At 36.6% G+C, this 23083-nt stretch overlaps 1 protein-coding gene across 8 annotated transcripts in view; it reads left to right on the plus strand.

Moving 5' to 3' along the window:
* The window catches only part of GPBP1 (GC-rich promoter binding protein 1), a 71987-nt gene that overhangs the window by 18089 nt on the left and 30815 nt on the right, over positions 1 to 23083 (plus strand). For all 8 annotated transcript variants that reach the window (XM_026018934.2, XM_026018925.2, XM_072749963.1 and 5 more), the window contains exon 3: positions 13519 to 13638. In XM_026018934.2, coding sequence (XP_025874719.1) covers positions 13576 to 13638 — 63 coding nt within the window. In that variant the 5' untranslated portion in view covers positions 13519 to 13575. The remainder of the gene's footprint in view (positions 1 to 13518; positions 13639 to 23083) is intronic.

Below are 23083 nucleotides of genomic sequence, written 5' to 3' on the forward strand. Positions count from 1 at the left end.
ATGAGCTGATCTCCCTGCCTTCACTTTTTTCCTCCCTCTTTACTACATTCCTTAGTAGTATGCATTCTTCTGGAAGGAGACTATTGTTTAAAGTGCTGGTTTAGAGTAGCTGCTCCTTAAATGTTGATGATTTATGTCTCAGCAAACAAATATATCAGAAATGTTTCTTTATGGGAAGCAGAATTTTCCCAAGTTTATAAAGCAAAATGAGACTTGAAGATTAAGTTATTTTGGTTACTCTCTGAAAATATGTTTGGTGGGGTGGGAGCAGTGCAGAGCAGGAGGATGAGTTAACTTTCAGTAATTTGTGTGGGAGCACTTGAGACATACTGATAATGAACAAAAGAGCATGATTTTTAAGGCAGAAGGATGTTAATTTCTTACTGTCCAGGTCTTGTCATTACTGGTCGTGTAGCTTAGGGGTAAATTACTTATCTCTTATAAATCTGCCCCTTTTTTTAGAGAACACGTTTAAGCTGATCCTAGTATATCTTTTGTGTTTCTTTTTCTTTTTTTTAAGCATATCTGGTTCCTTAATTTGAACCCTCATAACTTTGGTATTTTTCTCCTGATAAATACTTCAGATAAGTAATTTACCTATACCTCAACCTTTCTGATAAAGGATTTGATTCTGCAACTTTTTTTTTTTTAAGCATTTGTTAACTCTGTTAGAATGTTCTGGGGGACTGCTTTCTTGAGCCTTTTAAGTATTTTCACTGTTTAGCTAGCACTTTGCTTTGATCACATTGGCTATTAAGTAATGAGTTTATTTGAATTCAGTTTATTCCAGGTGAGTCCAATTTGTTTGCAGTATAATTTTTAAAATGTGCCATTACCAACCCTTACAAGAAAAAGGGTCCTATAAGGAATAGAAAAAAATTCAGGGATGACTTAACCCACTTCAGTTTTATGAAGGAGCTCAATGTGTAAAAATTTGTTTATAGAGTAGGGCTTATTTTTTGGTAGTGAGATTTATTTATTTATTTATTTATTTATTGTAGTGAGTTTTTATGCAAATTAAGTCCTGGGGTTCCTGGGTGGCTCAGTCATTTACGCATTTCCCTTCATGCTCTGTCTCCTCACTCACTCTCAAAATCTTAAAAGAAAAAATAAGTTCATTAAAGTTTCACAGCTCTTGAGTTACATTGTGTATTATACCTTTAGTAGTCTAGAAACTCGAGAATTAGGGGCATCTTGTTTCCAGTAATGCTTTTTTTTCCTCTTAAATTCTTTTTGGAGGGTGAATGTAGCAATTTTTGTATATAGCAATTTAACAATAATTTTTTTTTTAAAGCATGGAAAGATTTTGAATAACTTGAGGTAAACTGAGGGGCGCCTGGGTAGCTCAGTCGGTTACACATCCCACTCTTGATTTTGGTTCAGGTCATATCAGGGTCCTGGGATTGAGCCCAGTGTCAGGCTCTGTACTCAGCAGGGAGTCCCCCTTGAGATTCTCTCCCTCTGCCTCTCCCCCTGTTGGCGCTTGCACATTTCTTTCTCAAATAAATAAATCTTTTAAAAAAAAAGGTAAACTGAGAATGAAAAGGGTCTTAGAAATTCCAGGTTAAAGAAGCATGAAGTTAAAACTTTTAAAGGATGGGCATTTGTAATACTCTAGATTTCTTGTGAAATCCATTGTGTTAAATTTGAATCGATTTTAAGTATATTAATAACAAGATACTGGACATTGTTTCATGGTCCAAACTGTAAAAAATAGTCAAGCAGTAGAATAATTTCCTTTAGAGGCCATGTTCTGTAGGCAATAATTTTTTCTTTATTCTTTTTATTTTGCAAATTAGGATTTTTAACTTCTAAGTCTTTTGAGAAAGAAGGATTTTTTTTTTAAAGACTTCATTTATTCATGTGAGACACAGAGAGGCGGAGACACAGAGTGGCAGAGACACAAGCAGAGGGAGAAGCAGGACCCATGCAGGGAGCCCGATATAGGACTCCATCCTGGGACTCCAGGATCACGCCCTGAGCCGAAGACAGGCACTAAACCACTGAGCCACACAGGCGTCCCTTTCTTGATGTTTTTTGCAGTATTTGCCATCCTTTCCTGATCATCATTACTTTAAATACTGGCTTAAAAACAGAATTATAGGGACTCCTGGGTGGCTCAGCGTTTGAGCGTATGCCTTCCACTTAGCGTGTGATTCCGGGTCTGGGGATCGAATCCTGCATCGGGCTCCCTGTGATGAGTCTGCTTCTCCCTCTGCCACTGTCTCTGCTTCTCTCTCGGTGTGTCTCATGAATAAATAAAATAAAAATCTTAAAAAAAAATAACAGAATTGTAGGTCCTGTTTAATTAGGACCTGTGCCATCAGAATCTACAGGGGGAGGGGCCTCTTAGGAAAGTCTGTAAATCACTCAGCACTTAACAGTGTGCATACTAAATAAAGTTTCATTATGGTATTAGAGCAACGAAAACAAAATTCAGTGGAACAAAATGTCATAGTTTTTTTTTTTTTTAAGATTTATTCATAAGAGATAGGCAAGACATAGGCAGACACTCAGTCCCTGAGCCACCCAGGTGCCCCATCATAGTATAGTTTTTAAAAGTTAAAATGTGACTTACAAAAATATGGGATGAACATGTGTCACAGACTGATCATTTTTAAAAAATAATTTTCCTTTTATAACCTGATGCATGAAGATTATGGGTCAGTTATGTCTCTCAAGTTGGCATTTCTCGTGTTCAGACAGGCTGTGCTGCTTTGGTTATGCATCTTTGGCTAGAATATTATAGAAGTAAAGCAGTACTCCCTTTTGCTTATTGCATTCTGTCATTTGGCACACAATTTCAGTTTGTTCCATAACTGATGATGTTCACTTTGATCTGTTCATTAAGGATTTCCCAGGCTATTTGGCTATTTCACTGCAAAACTGTAATAAGTGGTTTTGTTTTTGTTTTGAGGGGTAGAAGGTAACTAGAAATGTATAACCTCCACCTCCTCCTGTAATTTTTCACTCTATGCGTTTATATCCTGATTGATGGTGTTTTATTCATGGGGTTATAATATAGTAGTATTTATTTTTATTGAAATGAAAGTCACATTACATGACCCATTTTAAAACATACAATTCAGTGGCATTTAGTACATTCACAATGATGTGAAACCACCTTTATTAAGTTCCAGAACATTTTTGTCACCCAAAAAGAAAAATCTGTATTCATTTAGCAGTCACTCCCCATTCCTCCATCCCAGCAATCCTTGGCAACCACTAGTGTGCTTTTCATCTTTATGGATTTACTCACGGATATTTCATATAACTGGAATTGTGCAATATGTGATCTTTGGTCTGGCTTCTTTCATTTAGCATGTTTTTTAGGTTAACCCTTTAGCATTTGTCAGTACTTCATGCCTTTATAATGTATATACCACGTTTTGTTTATTCATTGATGTATTGATGGATATTCGGTATACTTCCTCTTGGCTATTGTGAATAGATCTGGTATTGAACATTGTTGTACAAATATTTGAATACCCATTTGTAATTCTTTTGGATATATACACACATGTATACACATAATACATATATTTAGTATTGCTTGGTCATTAATATATATTTAACTTTTTAATAAGGAATTATTGAACTTTTCCACAGTTTGCACCAATTTACCTTCCCACTAACAATGTACAGGGGTACTAATTTCTCCCATATCTTCATCAGCACTTGCTATGTACTGTTTTTTTTTTTTTTAAAGATGTAGGTGAGGGGGGAAGAGATGTCTATCAAGTCCTTTGCCCATTTATTTATTCATGAGAGAAACAGAGGCAGAGAACACAGGCAGAGGGAGAAGTAGACTCCATGTGGGGAGCCTGATGCTGGACTCGATCCCGTAAGTCCAGGATCACGCCCTGAGCCAAAAGCAGACACCCAACCGCTGAGCCAACCAGGTGTCCCATTTGCCCATTTTAAAATTGGGTTGTTTTTGTTGTTGAATTGTAAGAGTTCTTTATATATCCTCGATACTAGACCCTTATCAGATGTTTTGCAAATATTTTCTCCCATTCTGTCAGTTGTCATTCACTTTCTAGATAATATCCTTTGCCACAGAAAGTTTTATAGTTTTATATTTTAAAACTTCTATTTAAGTTTTATATTTATATGGAGGCCATTTTTTTCTTTTGTTGTTTATCCTTTTGGTGTCATATCTAAAAATCTAATGCCAAATCCAAGATCATGAACCTTTACCCACATGTTTTCTTCTGATAGCTTTGTAGTTGTAGCTTTTATAGTTAGGTCTTATCCATTTTGAGTTAATTTTTGTATATAGTGTGGATAGGAGTTCATTGACTATCCATTTGTCTCGGCACCATTTGTTGAAAAGACTATTATTTCCCCCATTAAATGGCCTTAGTGCTTTAAAAAAAATTAACTGGCCATATAACTTTATTTCTGGACTCTCCTTTCCATCCCATTGGTTTATATATCTTTCCATATGCCATTGCGATTTGATTTTTGTAGCTTTTTAGTAAGTTAAGAAATACAGAAATGTGAATCCTGTAACTATATTCTCCTTCTCAATATTGTTTTGGATGTTTGTGATCCCTTGCAGTTCCAAATGGATTTGAGAATGGCTTTTATGTGCAAAAAAGGATGTTGGAATTTTAATCGGTAGTATGCCTATATTATATACTCATGTGTGTGTTGGTATGCTTGATGGTGTCCTACAGGGCTTTTTGTAGCTGGGGTGCAGAGGTGCAAGAGCAAACAGGCTGGTTTCAGCCACTCGTTGCTGACAAAATCTATAGGCAGAGATATGAGTGGTAGTGAAACAAAGGAATTTATTTTAGTGAGGCCAACACCAAGAAGACATTGGACTAACGTCTCAGAGACTGTCTCCAAAACGCCAAAAATACTTCAAGGTTTATATAAGAAAAATGTGTGGCAAAGTTGAGTGGTTCTGTGCAGGTAGGTAGTCAAGGTCAAATCAATCACTGTCCTGGTGTCACTCACTTGACAGAGGTGTCTTGCTGGCTCAAGGCAGTCTTTAATTGCTTGAGAGGGTAGTTTTCTGTTCCTTTCTGGGAATGATTTGCTCTTAGGGTCAGCTGACTGAACTAAGAGACAAGCTGGAAAGAAGAACCCAACTAGAAAGTTTGAGGTCAAAATTGAGGTTTGACTCTTCCGTAGTTTTTTTTTTTTTTCCTTCCTGCTCCAGACTGATAATTTTAATTGACCTAACTTCCACTTAATCTGATTCTTACTTCTGTTGGCTCAAGTCTTCCATTGCAACTGTTTAGTGAAATTTTTATTTCAGTTACTAATACTTTTTTGGCCCAAGAATCTGTTTGGTTCCTTTCTATGATTCTTAATCTCCTTATGGATATTCTGTTGAGATATTGCTCTGTTTCCTTTAGCTCTTTGTGTTTAGGACATTTGGTGTCTGTGTTCCATTAGAGGGACTGTTTTGCTAATTTTCATTTTTCCCTCCTGGTGAGTGGGCCATACTTTCATAGTTCTTTGAATGCTTTGTAATTTTTGTAGAAAATTGAGCATTTTTAATATTGTAATTTGGAAACTGGGAACCAAATGTTTTTTCCCCTCCTATCCTCAGGGTTGCTTACAGTGGGCATGTAGTTGTGTGTTCATTCAGTGACTTTGAAACCGGTTTTGTAAAGTCTGTGTTCTTTGTTTTGGGTAGTCTCTGAAGTCACCGTCCCTTAGCTTGTGGTCACCTAGTGTTTCTTATTTTTGTTTTTTCAGATATTTTAGTGAAGTTGAAAAAATTAATGCAAAAATTTGTGATGAACAAAATAAAGTTTGAATATGAGGATTAGTATGTTATCTAAAGATTATAGATCTTTTCACATGGTTCAAACAAGGAACCAACTCTTACAGTGATTACAGCACAGCTGAGACAGGTTGTAGTCTTTATTTATATATTTTTAAAGATTTTATTTATTTAAGTCGAGAGACAGAGAGGCAGAGACCTAGGCAGAGGGAGAAGTAGGCTTCCTGCAAGAGCCAGATGTTGGACTCGATCCCAGGACCCTGGGACGGCGCCCTGAGCCCAAGGCAGATGCTCAACCGCTGAGCCACCCAAGTGTCCCCAGGTTGTAGTCTTTAATAAGATTTGACTAAAGGTTCATGAATGTTGTTACAGAAATTAATTTCAGGGACACCTGGGTGGCTGTGGTGTGTCTGCCTTTGGCTCAGGGCGTGGTCCCGGAGTCCCGGGATTGCATCCTGCATCAGGCACCCCTGGAGGAGCCTACTTCTCTCGCTGAGTCTCTCTCTCTCTCTCTCTCTCTCTCATTAAATAAAATCTTTTTAAAAAATTTAAATAGCAGTTTTATTTCTATTGTCCATGGATACTACTGTTCTGAGAGCACTTCAAGTAAGAGCCATTTTACCAAGGTGGAGACACCTTTACCATGTTCAGCTAGTGTTTTGTTGCCAATGCATGTCAAGCCAAGAAGGAATAGAAATAAAGGGAAATTAAAAAGTAACTCTCCCAGTCTTTGCCCATTAGGTCTGTGTTAGGGCATTTCTTCAGTGGTTAGCCAACCATTTATAACTATCTTAGTTCTCATTTCCTCTTTTAAATTGAATATAAAGATCAATCTGAGGTGAAAGCTTAGGGTCTTCTGAGGTTTTTTTTTTGTTTTGTCTTTTGAGCATGTGTCTGGTCTTGGCTCTGTGTGGTTTTCTAAGCTTCCCAGTTATAAGGGAATTCTTTTCAGTGCCATAATTTCCCAAAGAAAATGGTCTCTCAGCCTTTCTTTCTATGTTTTGGGTGTGCTACTGTTTACTTTTTTAAACCTTTTTCCCAAGGCAGAGGAGATTCATGCACCTTACACTGTTTGTGGGAAATGCCCTCAACATAGCAGCATTTCCTTCCGTGTCAGGTGAAACAAAGGCGAGTACCTCTTGTGATTCCTTAGGTAACCCCCAAGGGGTTATCTGTAACAGGTTTATACAGAGAAACATAATTCTGTGAGAATAAGATCTCTAGGGCTCACTCTAGAACCAGAGACCTGGGTCCCACTCTGTCTTTTTGGGACTTCCAGTGTGCTTGGGAGAGATGAGGGTCAAGGGGAAGTAAAAATGCCACAAAGCTTTTATACTGTTTCAAAGTTTCCGTTTTCTGGATTCAGTGTGCTTGATTGCTGTAAGCCTTTGTTTCAGAGTTCTGACAAAGATATTTCTGACAGATTCATTTTTGCTGTTTCTGTTGAAGGGGTAGGTAGGCCCTTATAGTTCCCTGTTTCACCATTTTGTGTTAGTGGTCTTCACATGTGTTTTCTTGTTTTTAATGCTCAAATTGTCCCTGATTTGGCCAGTGGGAACCCATTCAGGCTGGTTTCTATGCCCTTTTGGTATTTCATAATTTTTTTGGACATTTCCTTGCTTTTTGCTAAAGTGAAATATTTTAGGCTTATTTTGTCATCTTTCCCCAGCCTTGGAAATCAGCTATTTCTCAAAGCCTTGGTTTTGTTTAGTGGAAAACGGTTTTTAGAAGCCAAGATCCTGTGTTAAGAATGCTTGTTTATTGGAGTCAGGCCCTCTCAGTGCAGAGTTGGGAGAGGTGTATATATATATATATATATATATATACATACACACACACACATACATAAACAAATATGTACCTTTGTGGTATATGTGAACCTTAGTATCTTAGTATGTGCCTGTGAATTAATCATTAATTATACTGATAGAGTATAACACCACAGCATTCACTAGTTTTCACCCTGTTACTAGTTACTGGGTTCTTTGACAGTATGAAACTTAGCTTTCATTATTCTAAACACTTATTTGATTATTTCTCCTGTATATAATCGGTCTTCTTTTGTGGCCACTGCCACTACCTGTATGCGGACACCCACCTCTCCTTGTTTATCATCTTGACTCTTCTCACTGACGACCCCCCCCCCCCCTTCCTCACTCTTTTCAGCTCAGTTCCCCATACCTGACTGTCCCTCTACATAGGTACCTTCCTCATCCTGCTTTGACACTGACATCCTGTGCTGGGCTTTAGTCCTGAATCAGAAGACCCACTTTTTAAATGAAAACTATTAATATATTAAACTAAGCTTATACCAAAGGAGTATTTCACAGGCTTATTTTCAAAAGAGAATTAAGGTTGAATTTGAATAGTCATCTTCTGGATCTTATTAATGAAGGGATTGGAACAGTTGGGCTAAATGAAAAATTTAACCTTTTTGAAAAATTGTATCTAGATAGTCTGGTAATAAAGGGTAGTTGTCTTTTAGAACTTAAATAGTTTTCAAGGTGAAAGGTAAGTAGTAGTTATCTAAATTTTAACGAAGAGAAGAAAACAGTCTGATACTAACTTGCCAAAATCATCCAGTCTAGTAATTGGTTGAGTTGATTTGAATCCAGGACCATTGGACTCTGATGCCTGTGTTCTTTCTTAAAAATCTGCTTTAATTAGTTAAAATGCCTTAATCTTGAGTTGATTTTGCATGTTTTGGGTGGGCTTTGTGACTTTTAAAGTTTTTGGTGTCTGAAATATAAATCATTATAAAGATAGTGTTGGATGTTCATTATGATGAAATCAATTTTAGTTTTTCATTGAAAACATTGGGCATGAACTTGGTGGGTTCAGAAGTAAAAACATTACAGGAAATAGGAAAAGTCTTACTCATATTTGTGTACTTTTTGCCAAAGTGCGTTTTTCAGTACGAAGAAATCTGTTTTGGATTTTTAGTTAATCAGTGAGTTTTGGGGCCCCTGGGTGGCTCATTTGGTTAAGTGGCTGCCATCTTAGGTTGATCCCCACATGGGGTTCCCTGATCCGTGGTCAGGCTGCTTCTCCCTCCACACCACTTGTGCTCTCTCTCTCTCTTAAATAAATAAAATCTTTTAAAAAATTTTAGTGATTTTTAAATCAGGCACATGCACTTAAAAATGTACAGTATTTTTTCTTTTTTTTTTTTTTTTTTTTAAGGCAGATGCTTAACTGGCTGAGCTAACTAGGTTCCCCAAAAATGTACAGTATTTCAGTAAGGGCTTTTTTAGAACCAATTTTCCCTTTGGGAAATTATCATTTTAAATAGCGATGAAGTGGTAATTTATATATTAAAGTTTTTGGTGCCTGAAATATAAATCATTATAATTCCCTTTGGGAATTTTCTTATAGTTGATGTTTTAGACTTCAGGCATTTATTCAGAAATAGGTTGTAAATTGATTGAAATTAGAAATTAGGATTTTTGTGCCATCAGCATTTAAAAATCTTTATGTCCATATGGGACCATCAGACCTTATAACGGAATCTGATGGGAGATTCCTAATAATCGGGAATTAATAGGACTACTGATTTGCTCCCCCGCACCCTAGCAGTCTCCTCTAAGTACCGCTTAATACATACATTTTTGATGAATGTATTTTTAATACTTGTTTGTATTAGTCTTTGTTAAAAGACAATTTATCAGTATATTTAAAGATCAAATTGATTTTTTTTTTTTTAAAGATTTTGCTTATTCATGAGAGACATGGAGAGGCAGAGGTAGAGACATAGGCAGAGGAAGAAGCGGGCTCCCTGTGGGGAGCTGGAGGGGGAGCCCAATTTGGGATTCAGTCCCGGAACCCCAGGATCACGCCCTGAGCCAAAGCAGACGCTTAACCAGTGAACCACCCAGGCGTCCCTCAAATTGATTTTATTCACCATTTTATGAACGGGGCAGCCTCCTACCTGTCCAAAAGAAAGGAGCTCCAAGGAGCTGTACAAAATGGAGCCTTTTATAGGCAGAAGAGGCCAGGGACAAGGAAAAGGTGGATAACCTCATCCTTCATTAGGAAATGGTGGAAGGGGTCTATCAGGTGATTACCTCACTAGTGCTGACCAGGAAATTCCAGATTGACTAGTTAAGATTTCCTATCTGGGAGGGTCATTTTCCCTCTTTTTTATAAAGATTTTATTTGAGAGAGAGAGAGATCATGGGGGGTGTGGGGTAGGAGCAGACTCTTCACTGAGCATGGAGCCCAACGTGAAGCTTGATCTCAGGTCCCCAGGATCCCCAGGATCATGACCTGAGCTGAAAGCAGCTGTTCAGCAATCTGAGCCACCCAGGTACCTCTTTTTCTGGGAGGATCTTAAAGTGCAATCAGGTACGTATTCTTGTTGATGGGGTCTTAGCACAGGTGGCTCAATTTTGGGCCTTTTGTTTCTTTTTAACCTTTGCTAGGGAAGCCATAACAAACTACTGCAAACTGAGTGGGTTAAATAAGTTTATTTTGTCATAGTTTTTTGGAAACTCAGAGTACAAGGTCAAGACTTTACAGTTGGTTTCCTCTGAGACCTCTCTCCTTGGCTTGCAGATGGCCACTCTCTTTCTGCCTCTTTACATGGTCTCTTTTCTGTGCAGCCTTGGTGTCTCTGTGTGTCCAAATTTCCTCCTCTTAAAAGGACAGGATTGGAATGGGGCCCACCCTAACAGCCTCCTTTAAGTTAATCATCTCATTAGGGCCTTTATCTCCAAATATGGTTACATTCAAAGGTGGGGGGAGGTTTCAATTTGGACTCAAGAATTTGTGTGTGTGTAGTGGGGGCACAGTTCGGCTCCTAATATTACACAGGGAAAGGAAGATAGAATGAATTTGGATGGCACTAAGTGTACTTAAAAGTAAATGATAGGGTGGTTCTTTTGAAAGTTTAATTGCCTTTACACTGGTTAAGGGAGTAAAATTTCTTTTTCTATCATTCTAGGTTCCCAGGTTTGGGGCCCTGTAAAGTAGATTGAAAAAAGACAGATCAACAAGAGAAAACAAAAGTTTGTTAGAGGGTGCTCCCACCTGGGAATAACTCAGGGATGGTTAGAATTTGCCAATTCTACCTAATTCCATAGGGGGAAGTAGGGGAGCGGGGGAAAGGGCACTTAAATGGAAAAACAGGTGACTTCTTGAAAGATAGGTAAATGGGCCCTTAGGAGAATTGATGGGAGAAATGATAGTTTGTGGCAGTGTCTGGGTGTGGTGCTGATTTTGTACCTGTGTCTGTAGGGAAGAGTTGCTCCAGGGAAGGGGACTGATAAATTCTTTTTGGAGGCTCTGTTTTTAGGTACGTTAGAGATAGCAGGAATTAAAATGCCTTCGTGAAACTTAAAGCTTGTGTTATAAAGTGGCATATTTTGGGGTGGCATATCATGATTCTTAAACACACTTGTGTAAATGCCTTAGTATTAGCTAATAGTGTTCTTTACCTTTTTTCAGAACTTGAAAACTTTTGCCATTAACTTTATTTTTTCAAAACTAGATTTAAATTAAAAAAAAAAACGAAGGACATTGCAAAAATGAATAGGTAATATTAGTGGTTAGCCTCCTAGGGATTGTTTTTAATATATAAATTACCACTTGACTATTTAAAATGATAAGCTTTAAATTCTTCATTATTTTAGATTTTCCTCAATTTTTGTGAAATTTTTTGGTATAAACTAAAAATGATTTTTCATTCCCTTTAGCTATTGAAAGTGTAAATTTAATGTGACATCCTATCATAAACATCACAAAGCTGCTTAGTATGTAGCTTTTTAAAAAAAAATAAATTAATTCTTTATTGGTGTTCAATTTACCAACATACAGAATAACACCCAGTGCTCATCCCGTCAAGTGCCCCCCCTCAGTGCCCGTCACCCATTCACCCCCATCCCCTGCTCTCCTCCCCTTCCACCACCCCTAGTTCGTTTCCCCGAGTTAGGAGTCTTTTTCTTCTCCCTTCCCTTATATTCCCTTTCACTGTTATTTATATTCCTCAAATGAATGAGAACATACACTGTTTGTCCTTCTCCGATTGACTTACTTCACTCAGCAGTATGTAGCTTAATGTCAGAATAGATAATATCCTTTATCCAGAAACACTTTAGTTTTCATTTTAATTTTTGAATATGTCAAAATGTATAAGATGGTCTAGCGCTTAGAATGCCTAAATTTTTATGTAGTTTCATTTTTGTTAGGTATACTCTTCCATTTGTTTCATAAATGTATTACTGGAATTGGTCATTTCTGGGTAATCAAATTGTATCAGGGTTTTTCCCCTTTTGCTCATGGCTCATATGAGCTTTTACCTAAAGTTTAAACATTTTCATTGCCATGGTGAGTTAACCATTTGTGTCTATTTCTTGTATTTTTCCCCACTTAACCTTTTCTTAAATAGTTCTCTGCAGTTTGGAATAGTGAAAATGGAATATTTCTATAATTTGAGAATTTTTTAAAAAGTATTTTAGCAAGTTGGTTTGATGTTAAAGGATTCTGCCATAGAAGCAGAAAAGGAAAGATAAACAGTGATATTCTTTTGTTTTTTAAAGTTTCACTTTTGAGATTATACAATTTTAAGTATAAACATTTGTTAATAGTAAACTCATTGTGATGCACAGAAAATTTGATTCCTTCATCAGTTGATAGCTTTATATTGAAATGAGTACAGTTGCTCAGTTGGCTTCTGCCTTATTAAAAAAAAAAAAAAACCACTGAATTTGCTGTTTACATTGGGCTGGCAACTTGAAACTTTTAGTGATGGATGCAGTTGATAGAGGCTCCCAAAAAGTTAAATTTAGAATGCAGAAAAGGAGTTCTAAAATACTTCAGATACTCGTCGTGATGATTGTAATTTAAAAAAAAAACAAAAAACCTTTTCATTATGGAAATTTTTAAACATGAATGTAACTAGAGAAAAAAGTGTTTACACACCTCCTTGTACTAACCTTTATAAACATGTACAACCTCTTTCCAACTATCCTTATTAGCATTCTGTGGTTTTTAAAACAGATTCTAGATAAATCCATGTAATTGTAAAGACTTCAGTTTTTTATGTACCACCATCACACTAACCATTATCACATCTAAAATGAGCAGTAATTTCTTAATGTCATTTAATGTCCCACTAATGTTTAAATTTTTGATTCATAATTTTCATTTTTTTAAAGGTTGATTGGTTTGAGTAAGGATTTGTATAAGGCCTGCATGTTTGATCTACATGTTAAAAGCCACTTATTTGTTGGTGGGGGACCCAGTCATTTCACCTGTCAAGTATCCTGTGATCTGAATTTACTGGATTACTTCCCTTAGATTTCCTTAATTTCTCTCTGTTGAACTTCCTGAAAGTTAGTAGTTAGATCAGATTTCAGATTCCATCTGGGGTATACAAGAATACATTATAGATGATGTCATGTACATCATAGTGTGTCACATCTAGAGACACTTGATGTCTATTTGTGATGAGACCATAATAATTTAAAAAAAGTTTACTGAGTTGGTTTATTTATAGTGAAATTGGCCAGTATTAAGTGTACAATTTAATCTTTGAGAGATGTGTACATTTGTGGAACCACAGTTAAGACAAAATCAAGAAAAACCTTCCCTTTGGGTCATAGCCCTATACCCCTAAACTTCAGCCCCCCCCATCTAGTTTCTGTTATATTTTTGCTTATTTTAGAATTTCATTATAATTGGAGTCTTATAGTAGTATGATCACTGTCATTTAGAAGAGCATAAGATAATTTTGGCAAGGAGCTCCAGGTCTAATTCCTTCCATTTTTATATGACAGGGACTTGCCATGAGGTGTTGAAGCCTTGTTTCACTGAGTTGGAGAGACTGGACCTAAATGGCGCAGCATGACTTTGCTCCAGCCTGGCTTAATTTTCCTACTCCACCATCATCAACAAAGGTACTCTTTCTTGCATTTCTCTCTTTGTGTCTACCTCTCATTTGTTCTTGTTGTACACAAATGTAGTTGAAATGCAAAGCCTTTAATGTTTTTGTGGAGAAAATTTTTTTATATTACCATCTATGTTATTTCATATGGGATCTGTTAGTTTTTATTGTTTAAAAAGTTAGTTTTCTGTCATCGTCTGTACCATTTATTTCAGTTGTCTTTTGTACTGATCAAAGTTCTGCATATTTTTCAGTTAAATCCATTGGATACATTGCGTCTTACCTTTATTTGTACTATTCTTGAGATAACTTGCTTTACTTTCTGTTCTATAGGTAATATGTTAAAGAAAAAATCTGAGGTTTTTGAGGTCTTTCCTAATACCCCAAAGACTACTTTTTCAGATAAATAAGACTGAATGAGGCTTCACTAAAATTTCAGGAGTGATGAAAACTTTGCATCATTGTTAAATATCATGCCTAAGTAATCTAAGAAATACTGTCATTTTACTTAAAAACCAAAACAGAATAGTTTGAATAAGACTTGCTAGGCCTTGCAATTGTTTTCACTTAAAAGACTTGCTAAAAGAGGAACCTTGGAATTTGTTAAAATCAGTCTAACTGGCTTAATAGTGGTCCTTTGGTTTTTGTTCTTTTTTATTGTGCAAAGGAATCAAGGGAGAGTTTTGATCATCTGTTTGCCTGTTAATCATGCTCCACCATGATAAGGGGTTCATCAACACCTTTTGGGGTATATAGGCAGCTGTTACAAAAACAGTTTATTAAAAGCAACTCTTATGGGAACAGTTTTTATAATTTGCAAAGTTGTTCCCCAGTAAGGACTTGTCAGATCATAATAAATTGGCCCATATTTTGGCCCATAATATTGTACAGATGGATTCTCTGAAAGGTTAATTGACTTGCCTGTTTTTCCTACAGTGACTATGAGTTTAGACTAGAATCCAGGATCCATTTCCTATTCTGTACTCTTTACATAGGACTCATTTGGGAATGCTGCCAAATGATTAAACATCTCATTTCATAGCCTATGCAATGGGATTTGAAATGGTTAGAAAATGGTGGCTTCTATTGATTAAGGTGCTGAGATCACTTCTTAATTACAGATTCTTTGCCCCTTTTCCTCTTACCTGCAGGTCTTTGCAATTTCCTCCCGCCTTCCCCCTTCCTTTTAAACCCAGCTGCTCTAATCTTGCCCCTAGCCAGCTCATTTTTCAGGCTTACTTCAGAGCCTGAACACATGAGTTTCCTGCTACACACTTTTCTTTTTTCTATTTTGTTTAATTTCTCTGAAATAGGTATAAGACTTGTTTTCATTTTCAAGCAAATTGATAAATTATCAACATCTGGAAAGTTCTAAAACATTGAAAATATTGAGAATAATTTTTGTCTTCATTCAGATGTTAATTGGAAGTTGATTAACTGTTTTTTTTTTTTTTTTTAAAGATTTATTTTTCATGAGAGACAGAGAGAGAGAGGCAGAAACATATAGGCAGAGGGAGAAGCAGGCTCCTTTGCAGGGAGCCCAATATGTATGGGACTCAATCCTGGATCCTGTGATCACGTCCTGAGCCAAAGGCAGAAGCTCAACCTCTGAGCCACCCAGGCATTCCTAACTGTTTGTTTATATGGTGAAATCCTACTGCTTTGCAGAACCTGACCCTTGATTTGGGTATAGGTCTTCATGAATGATGATTTTGAGCGTTGGGATTGCCTATTCTAAATCTGTTATTCTCATTTATTCTACATTACCTACAGAAAATTTATTTGAACTCCTCACTACTTGAAATTATTTATTTTGACCTAACCCAGTGTGATTTTGACAAATACAGACCTTTTGTAATGATTTCTTACACCTTCCATCTTATCCTTCCATGTCTCAAAATCACTATTTATGGGTTCTCATTTATAATTAACCTCTAGTTTTCTGCCAGAGCCCTTTTAATCTTACCATGAATAAATGGAACAGACATTAATTTACTGGGGTGGGGGGGACTCTCTGTTTCAACTTAATGTAAGTCTTTCGTTTACTTGTTCAAAGGGATGAGGATGTGAAATAAAAAGTAAAGACCGTTTTGGAAGTGCACTTTTTAGTAGTTTTCTGAGGTGTATAGAATTTTAGCCCCATCATGTGGTGAAATTTTAAACTGCATGTGGTTGATTTTATGTGGAATAAGGCGTTGACATTTGAGCTCTTGATTGGGATCCAATAAAAAGTAAATTTTACATATGTTTTTGTATATACATAGGTTTAACTAAAATAATTGTCACATGTGTAGTGCATCAATACTTTATCTTGTGGTTTTCTGTTCTCTTATTCCATTAGAAAATGTAAATTGATACTGCTACTGTGATCCTTTGATAGGTCTATAGTTCCATTTTAGGGAGTAACATCATATTATTGAAGCAGTACTAAACTGAAATGATTGTAGATACTGGAAAAGTTTAGATGCCTCTTTGTTTTAGATGCTTCTCCTGGCCATCTAACTCTAGGAAGGATAATAAAATCACCCCTTTAATCAGGTTGAGGTATTCTTTCATAGTCTTTTTAGAGGGAGGAATATTCCAGGAGCACCTGGCTGGCTCAGTCAGAAAGGCATGTCATTCTTTTTTTTTTTTTTTTTTTGGCATGTCACTCTTGATCTCAGGGTTGTGAACTCAAGCCCCATGAAGGTTGTGGAGTCTACTAAAAAAAAAAAAAAAAAGGATAGATTCCAGGGGTGTGAAAATACAGGAATTTTTATCCTTTTAAAGTATAAGGTAATACCTGTTTTAATGGTATTCCACTACAGAAGGTACATATTCGTATTTGTATTCAATATTCTTTAGTTATCTCTATGGCTAGGGTGTAGCATTAGTGCATAATGGATTCTTTCATGGTAACATCTAAAAATGATTAATATTTTGCCAAAACGTCTTTTAATAACGCATAAACAGTGTTGGTTTGCATTGAGAATGTGTATTTAAAGTTCAGGCTAAGAGAGAATTGGAAAATTCAGTCAGACTGATAGTAGAGTTCATTGAAACTTCTTATTTACTATGTAGAGTTTTTGTTAACTAGTGGCTCATATTGTGGTCATCAAAGAAGAAATGGCTACATTATTTTTTAAAGGAATCCAGAGAAAGATTTTAAGTATGTAAAGGGATAGGGATGGTCTCTTTCTTGCCCATAGTAACATGTTTCTTTTTATTCATTATTACATACCAATGATTGTATAAAACAATTTGTGTGAATAAGAGGTAAATTCTCTGTTTTCTTTCTTCCATTTACAAAAGGCTATTTTAAATGGTTTGAAGTTGAGAGAAGTAGATAACATGCCCCAAAGTGCTGGAGCTAAGATAGGCATTCATGTGTGCATGACTTTAATACTTACCAACTTACTAAATTTCTTTTCTCGACTATTAGGTAGTACACTAATTTTCAGAAATGAAATACTATCATGCTTTTATGCATACACCAGAATGTATTTTTATCCTGGTTTGGATAAATGAAATTTTTTTCACTTCAAAGATGGCATCTCCAATTTCTGTCATCACTGCATGCACATGTAACTTTTCAGTGTCAATGCATAATCTTTTATTGAGCAGACCTACATGGATAATTTGATTAATTTACCAATTGATGGACTAAGCTGTAGGAATGTCTAGGCATCTCTTGAATATATTTGTAGGGTAAATTCCTAGTAGACTCAGTAAATCAGAGGGTTTGTACATATTGATAGATACTGTCTAATAGCTCTCAAAAAAGGTTGTACTGGGGTGCCTGGGTGGTTCAGTCAGTTTTAAGTGTCCCAACTCTTTAATTTCTTCTCAGGTCTTGATCTCAGAGTTGTAATTTCAAGCTTTGTGTTGGGCTCCATGCTAGGCGTGGAGCCTACTTTAACAAAAAAAAAAGTTATTTAAAAGCCCATCAGAATTTTATGAGGGGGACTAATGTTTTCAGTTTTGGCAATGCTGGATGTTATCACATTTTAAAATCTGCAATTAGATGAAAAATGGAACTTCATTATTTTGATTTGTATTTTTTAAATTATGGTTGAGTATATTTTGGTGCAGTGAATGGTTTTTTAAGAACTACTCGTTCATGTAATCTGTTACTTAGTGATTTGTAATAGCTTTTTTTTTTCACGTTGGGGAATTTGCCATACATGTTGCAAATATTACAGCTTATTTGTTTTGATTCCAGTATAGTTAACATACAGTGTTAGATTGGTTTCAGCTGTACAATGTAGTGATTCATCCATTCTATAGATGGTTTGATAATTCTTTGAAAAACCTCACTGAAGATTTTAATGGAACTTACAAAGGATAGATAAAAATTAAATGAATACTTACTAAACACCAATATAGTTTTGTCTTAACATTCTGCTATGTTAACTTTTCTTTTGGAAGTAAAGCATGTATACATTGAAATCCACTGTAGTATTCACAGTCCTTAATCTTCATTTTTCCCCAGAGGTATTCTCAGTACATGTTCTTATAACTACATATGTGAATGTCAAACAGTATTGTTATGTATGTTAAAAAAATTTTTATAAGTGATTTTCATTTATATGTCTGCATCTTACTTTTACATTCATTATATCTTTGAAATTTTCTCTACCCATGCTGATATCTGGAAATGTAGTGTAATCATCTTAAAACTCTATGGTGGTGTCCTATTTTGTTTATCTGTACTACATTTTATTTGTCCATTTAAGTTTAAATTGTTGATAACGTAACTTTGGCTACTATAGAGAAATACTGCATTGAATATATATATATATATATTTGCATTGAATATTCTTATGCTATCTCCTTGTACACATGGATAAGATTTTTTTTTTTTTTTTTTTTTGGATAAGAATTTTTTAGACCAATGCTACTCACACTAATGATTAAGAAAATAACCTGGGGATTTTGTTAAAATGCAGATTGTGATTTCAGTAGTTCTTGTGCAGGGCCCTAGTTATAACAGCCTTCAAAATGATACTGATTCTGCTTGTGTGTGGACCACAGTTTCAGTAGAAGGCTCCAACTCAGATGTAGAAGGAAAATTGCTGAGACTTGGTTAGATATTGCAAAATTCCTTTTCTGTATGGTGTACTGATTTATACTGCTGTATGTTCTGTATAACTATTCTTTTTAAATTCTTGCCAAAACTTTGTTAGATTATCAGTTAAATTTTTTGCCAATCTGTCAAAAAAAAAAAAAGCATTTTCTCTCTTTCATGGACATGGAGTTACATTTCTGTGATGCCTCTTTTGCATCCTTTGTTATTTCTTTTGGGTGGTTGTTTTTTTTTTTTTTTTTTTTTAGATTTTATTTATTTATTTATTCACGAGAGATATACACACAGAGGCAGAGACACAGGCAGAGGGAGAAGCAGGCCCCATGTAGGGAGCCCGACTGATCATGCCCTGGGCTGAAGGCAGGCGCTAAACCGCTGAGCCACCCAGGTGCCCTGGGTTGCTTTTCTTTCTTTTTTATTTTTTTTAATAAAATTTATTTTTTATTGGTGTTCAATTTGTCAACATATAGAATAACACCCAGTGCTCATCCTGTCAGGTGCCCACCTCACTGCCCGTCACCCAGTCTCCCCCACCCACCGCCCACCACCCTTAGTTCGTTTCCCAGAGTTAGGAGTCTTTCTTTTTTTTTTTTAAATAAATTTATTTTTTATTGGTGTTCAATTTACCAACATAACAGAATAACACCCAGTGCTCATCCCGTCAAGTGCCCCCCTCAGTGCTCGTCACCCATTCACCCCCACCCCCCGGCCTCCTCCCCTTCTACCACCCCTAGTTCGTTTCCCAGAGTTAGGAGTCTTTATGTTCTGTCTCCCTTTCTGATATTTCCCACACATTTCTTCTCCCTTGCCTTATATTCCCTTTCACTATTATTTATATTCCCCAAATGAATGAGAACATATAATGTTTGTCCTTCTCTGATTGACTTACTTCACTCAGCATAATACCCTCCAGTTCCATCCACGTTGAAGCAAATGGTGGGTATTTGTCATTTCTAATGGCTGAGTATTATTCCATTGTATACATAGACCACATCTTCTTTATCCATTCATCTTTCGATGGACACCGAGGCTCCTTCCACAGTTTGGCTATTGTGGACATTGCTGCTAGAAACATCGGGGTGCAGGTGTCCCTACGTTTCACTGCATCTGTATCTTTGGGGTCAATCCCCAGCAGGGCAATTGCTGGGTCGTAGGGCAGATCTATTTTTAACTCTTTGAGGAACCTCCACACAGTTTTCCAAGTGGCTGCACCAGTTCACATTCCCACCAACAGTGCAGGAGGGTTCCCCTTTCTCACATCCTCTCCAACATTTGTGGTTTCCTGCTGTGTTAATTTTCCCCATTCTCACTTGTGTGAGGTGGTATCTCACTGGCCCCATTTCCCTGATGGCCAATGATGCGGAGCATTTTCTCATGTGCTTGTTGGCCATGTCTATGTCTTCCTCTATGAGGTTTCTGTTCATGTCTTTTGCCCATTTCATGATTGGATTGTTTGTTTCTTTGGTGTTGAGTTTAATAAGTTCTTTATAGATCTTGGAAACTAGCCCTTTATCTGATACGTCATTTGCAAATAAATATCTTCTCCCATTCTGTAGGTTGTCTTTTAGTTTTGTTGACTGTATCCTTTGCTGTGCAAAAGCTCTTATCTTGATAAAGTCCCCCTGGGTTGCTTTTCGTACTAATTTATGACAATGTACATCTGTACACACTATGTATTGTATGTATGTATGTGTGTCATTTTTAACGTCTTTAAAGTTATTTTTTTCAGTCTTGCATATATGTTTCATTAGGTGTATTTGAGTACCTTATAATACTTGTTGGCTATTTTATTTTTTTTTGTTGGCTGTTTTTAATGGTATTTATTTAATTTAATATATTTTTTATTAAGTAAATTTTCTGTCCAATGTGGGGTTTGGGCTCATGACCTTGAGATCAAGAGTCACACGCTCCACAGAGTGAGCCAGCTAGGTACCCCTAAATGATGTTCTAAAAAGCTTTATTACTGGAGTGTGTGGCTGATTCAGTTGGTCGAGGATGGGACTCTTGATCTTGGGGTTGTGAGTTCAGGCCTCATTGGGCATAGAGCTTACTATTTATTTGTTTGTTTATTGCCATTTTGTTTTATTAAAAAATTTTTTTTATTGGAGTTCAGTTTGCCAACATATAGCATAACACCCAGTGCTCATCCCGCCAAGTGCCTCCCTCAGTGCCCATCACCCAGTCACCCCAGCCCCCCCGCCCACCTCCCTTTCCACTACTTTATTATTTTATTTATTTTAATTTTTTTTTCCCACTACCCCTTTGGAACTTACTTTTAAAAAGCTTTATAATTAAGTCTTTGTCACAGATACATCTGTGGTAGTGTTGTATCTAGCAACTTTAGTTCATACTCTGTTATATTTTGGATTTTTCATTCACAAATAACAGTTTCCTATCTACCTTTTTAGCCTTATTACTTGTATTTCTTATTCTTTTTATTGTGCTGTGTGTCAATCTGTGAAGGGTCTGGGTTTTATCCTACTTGTAAGCTAACAGGTGCTAGCAGGAGACATGAGATTCCTGGATCAAGGGCCAAGAACTTTATTACTTACTAGCATGATAAGCATGATTTTGGCAGTGGTTCTTCGTGCCCCCTAAAGCCTTTGATGGTTGACATGGAAGGGTCCAGGTGGATGCTACTACCCTTGGTGCTGACTGGGGAATCTTCCACATTTATAATAAGCCTGCTCTTTGTCCCAAAGATGGATGTTACCTGTCATCTCTTAAATGTTGCTCACTGTAAACATAACCTTGAGAAATGGGCTATACAAAGAGTGGTGGAAGCCTTGCATTCTTGGCACACAAGGAAGAATGGAAGGGAATGCCTAGAGCCCATGGTGGGTTGCCTGTCCCAACAATCAGCTGATCAGCCCTACATGTTCTTGTCCAAACTTGAATTTTTGTATGGTTGTACTACTCTGTTAGCCACTCTGATTATTCTAACAGAGACTAGAGCCAAATCCATTTAATTGTTTTATACAGCATTTAATTAAAGCTTCTATTAACAAAAGTTGGTGAATTCCTTAGATTTCTTTTTGACCAGACCATCACCTTGAGAGGTAGCTTGGCCTGTACTTTCTCTTAGGGGAAAGAAACATCATGTCAAGAAATAACCAGGGCAGAATCCTGGTATTTTAAAAGTATTAATAACTGTTCTTTTTTTTTTTTTTAAATCATAATTCCTACCTAGGAAGTGGCTAAGAAGAGATGATCTCTTTTTTGGATGTGCTACATTCATTGACCAAATTGTCTCATTAAAATGTATGAAGAGTTGAGGAATGTAGGTTTATAGGTTGTTGTGAGTTGAATGCTGAGACTATTCCTATTGTTTGACGATACTGGATGTCTTTGGATAGTAGGGAGTGTAGAATAACTTGAATATTAATACTTGAATATTGACGCATTGCAGGTTGACCTTTATGACAAAAGATGTACTATTATTGGAATGTTGATGGCCTGGAACACCAAAAAAGTGACACCAAAATATATGACATGGATTAATTTCAAGGGTCACATTCCTATTAACCAGTCAGATTGCAATAGCAACACTGTAACCGAACATTTTCAACAGTGATGAAACACTGTTGACAACTCTAAGTAAAGTGATCAAAGGTTTGATATCTAAATATGGCCTCCTTCACAGTGGGACAAATGGATCAACTTTAGGCAGGCTCACAGACTGGCATGCAGAGGTGGCTTCTCCATCAGGAAGAAAAAGTAGTCTATTTTGTGACCAGTCGCTGGTGGTGGACAGTTAAATATCTGGTGTGAGGCATGCTGCGGACTTAAGCAATATTCTGATTTTAGTTGTTCTTTATGCCAGCACATCTACTGTAAGTATCTGAGTAATTCAGATTATCTCAGCAGCAGCAATATTTTCACAGTTTATAACCTCAAAGAATTACCTTGAAATATGCCAGTCTCTAGTTTTTAAGGTGATCAATCAGATGACTGGGACATTGGCAACAGTCCCAAGAAGCAGAAGAACATAAAATATCTAGTTCTTAGACTTAACCTAAGGCCAGGGTTGTTGTTGTTTTTTCCTCCTCCATTTTAGCCCATTGTGATGAATGACACTTAATCTACTTGGTCTTCCAGAGTTGTTGGGGTCAGATGGCTGCTGCCACCCAATGGACAATGTCCTCTTTTAACATGGTTGAATCAGCAGAGAATGAACCGGACCCAGGCGTTTAGGGGATTATGATTTGAGAGCCTTATTGAACCGGGAGCTTGTTAAAGTATCAGGAAAGGGATAAGGTTTACCCTAGAGGGTAGTTGTCACTTCATGCAAAACAGATGTCTCAGTGGGGGTCAGCTGCATTCTCAAATACTTTACATTTGATCAAGAGTTCAAATGGGCCCCCTTTTCTGTTCTTAGTTTGAGTTCACTTTC

The sequence above is a fragment of the Vulpes vulpes genome, chromosome 2, assembly GCF_048418805.1.
Source record: "Vulpes vulpes isolate BD-2025 chromosome 2, VulVul3, whole genome shotgun sequence".
In the NCBI taxonomy this organism is placed as follows: Eukaryota; Metazoa; Chordata; class Mammalia; order Carnivora; family Canidae; genus Vulpes; species Vulpes vulpes.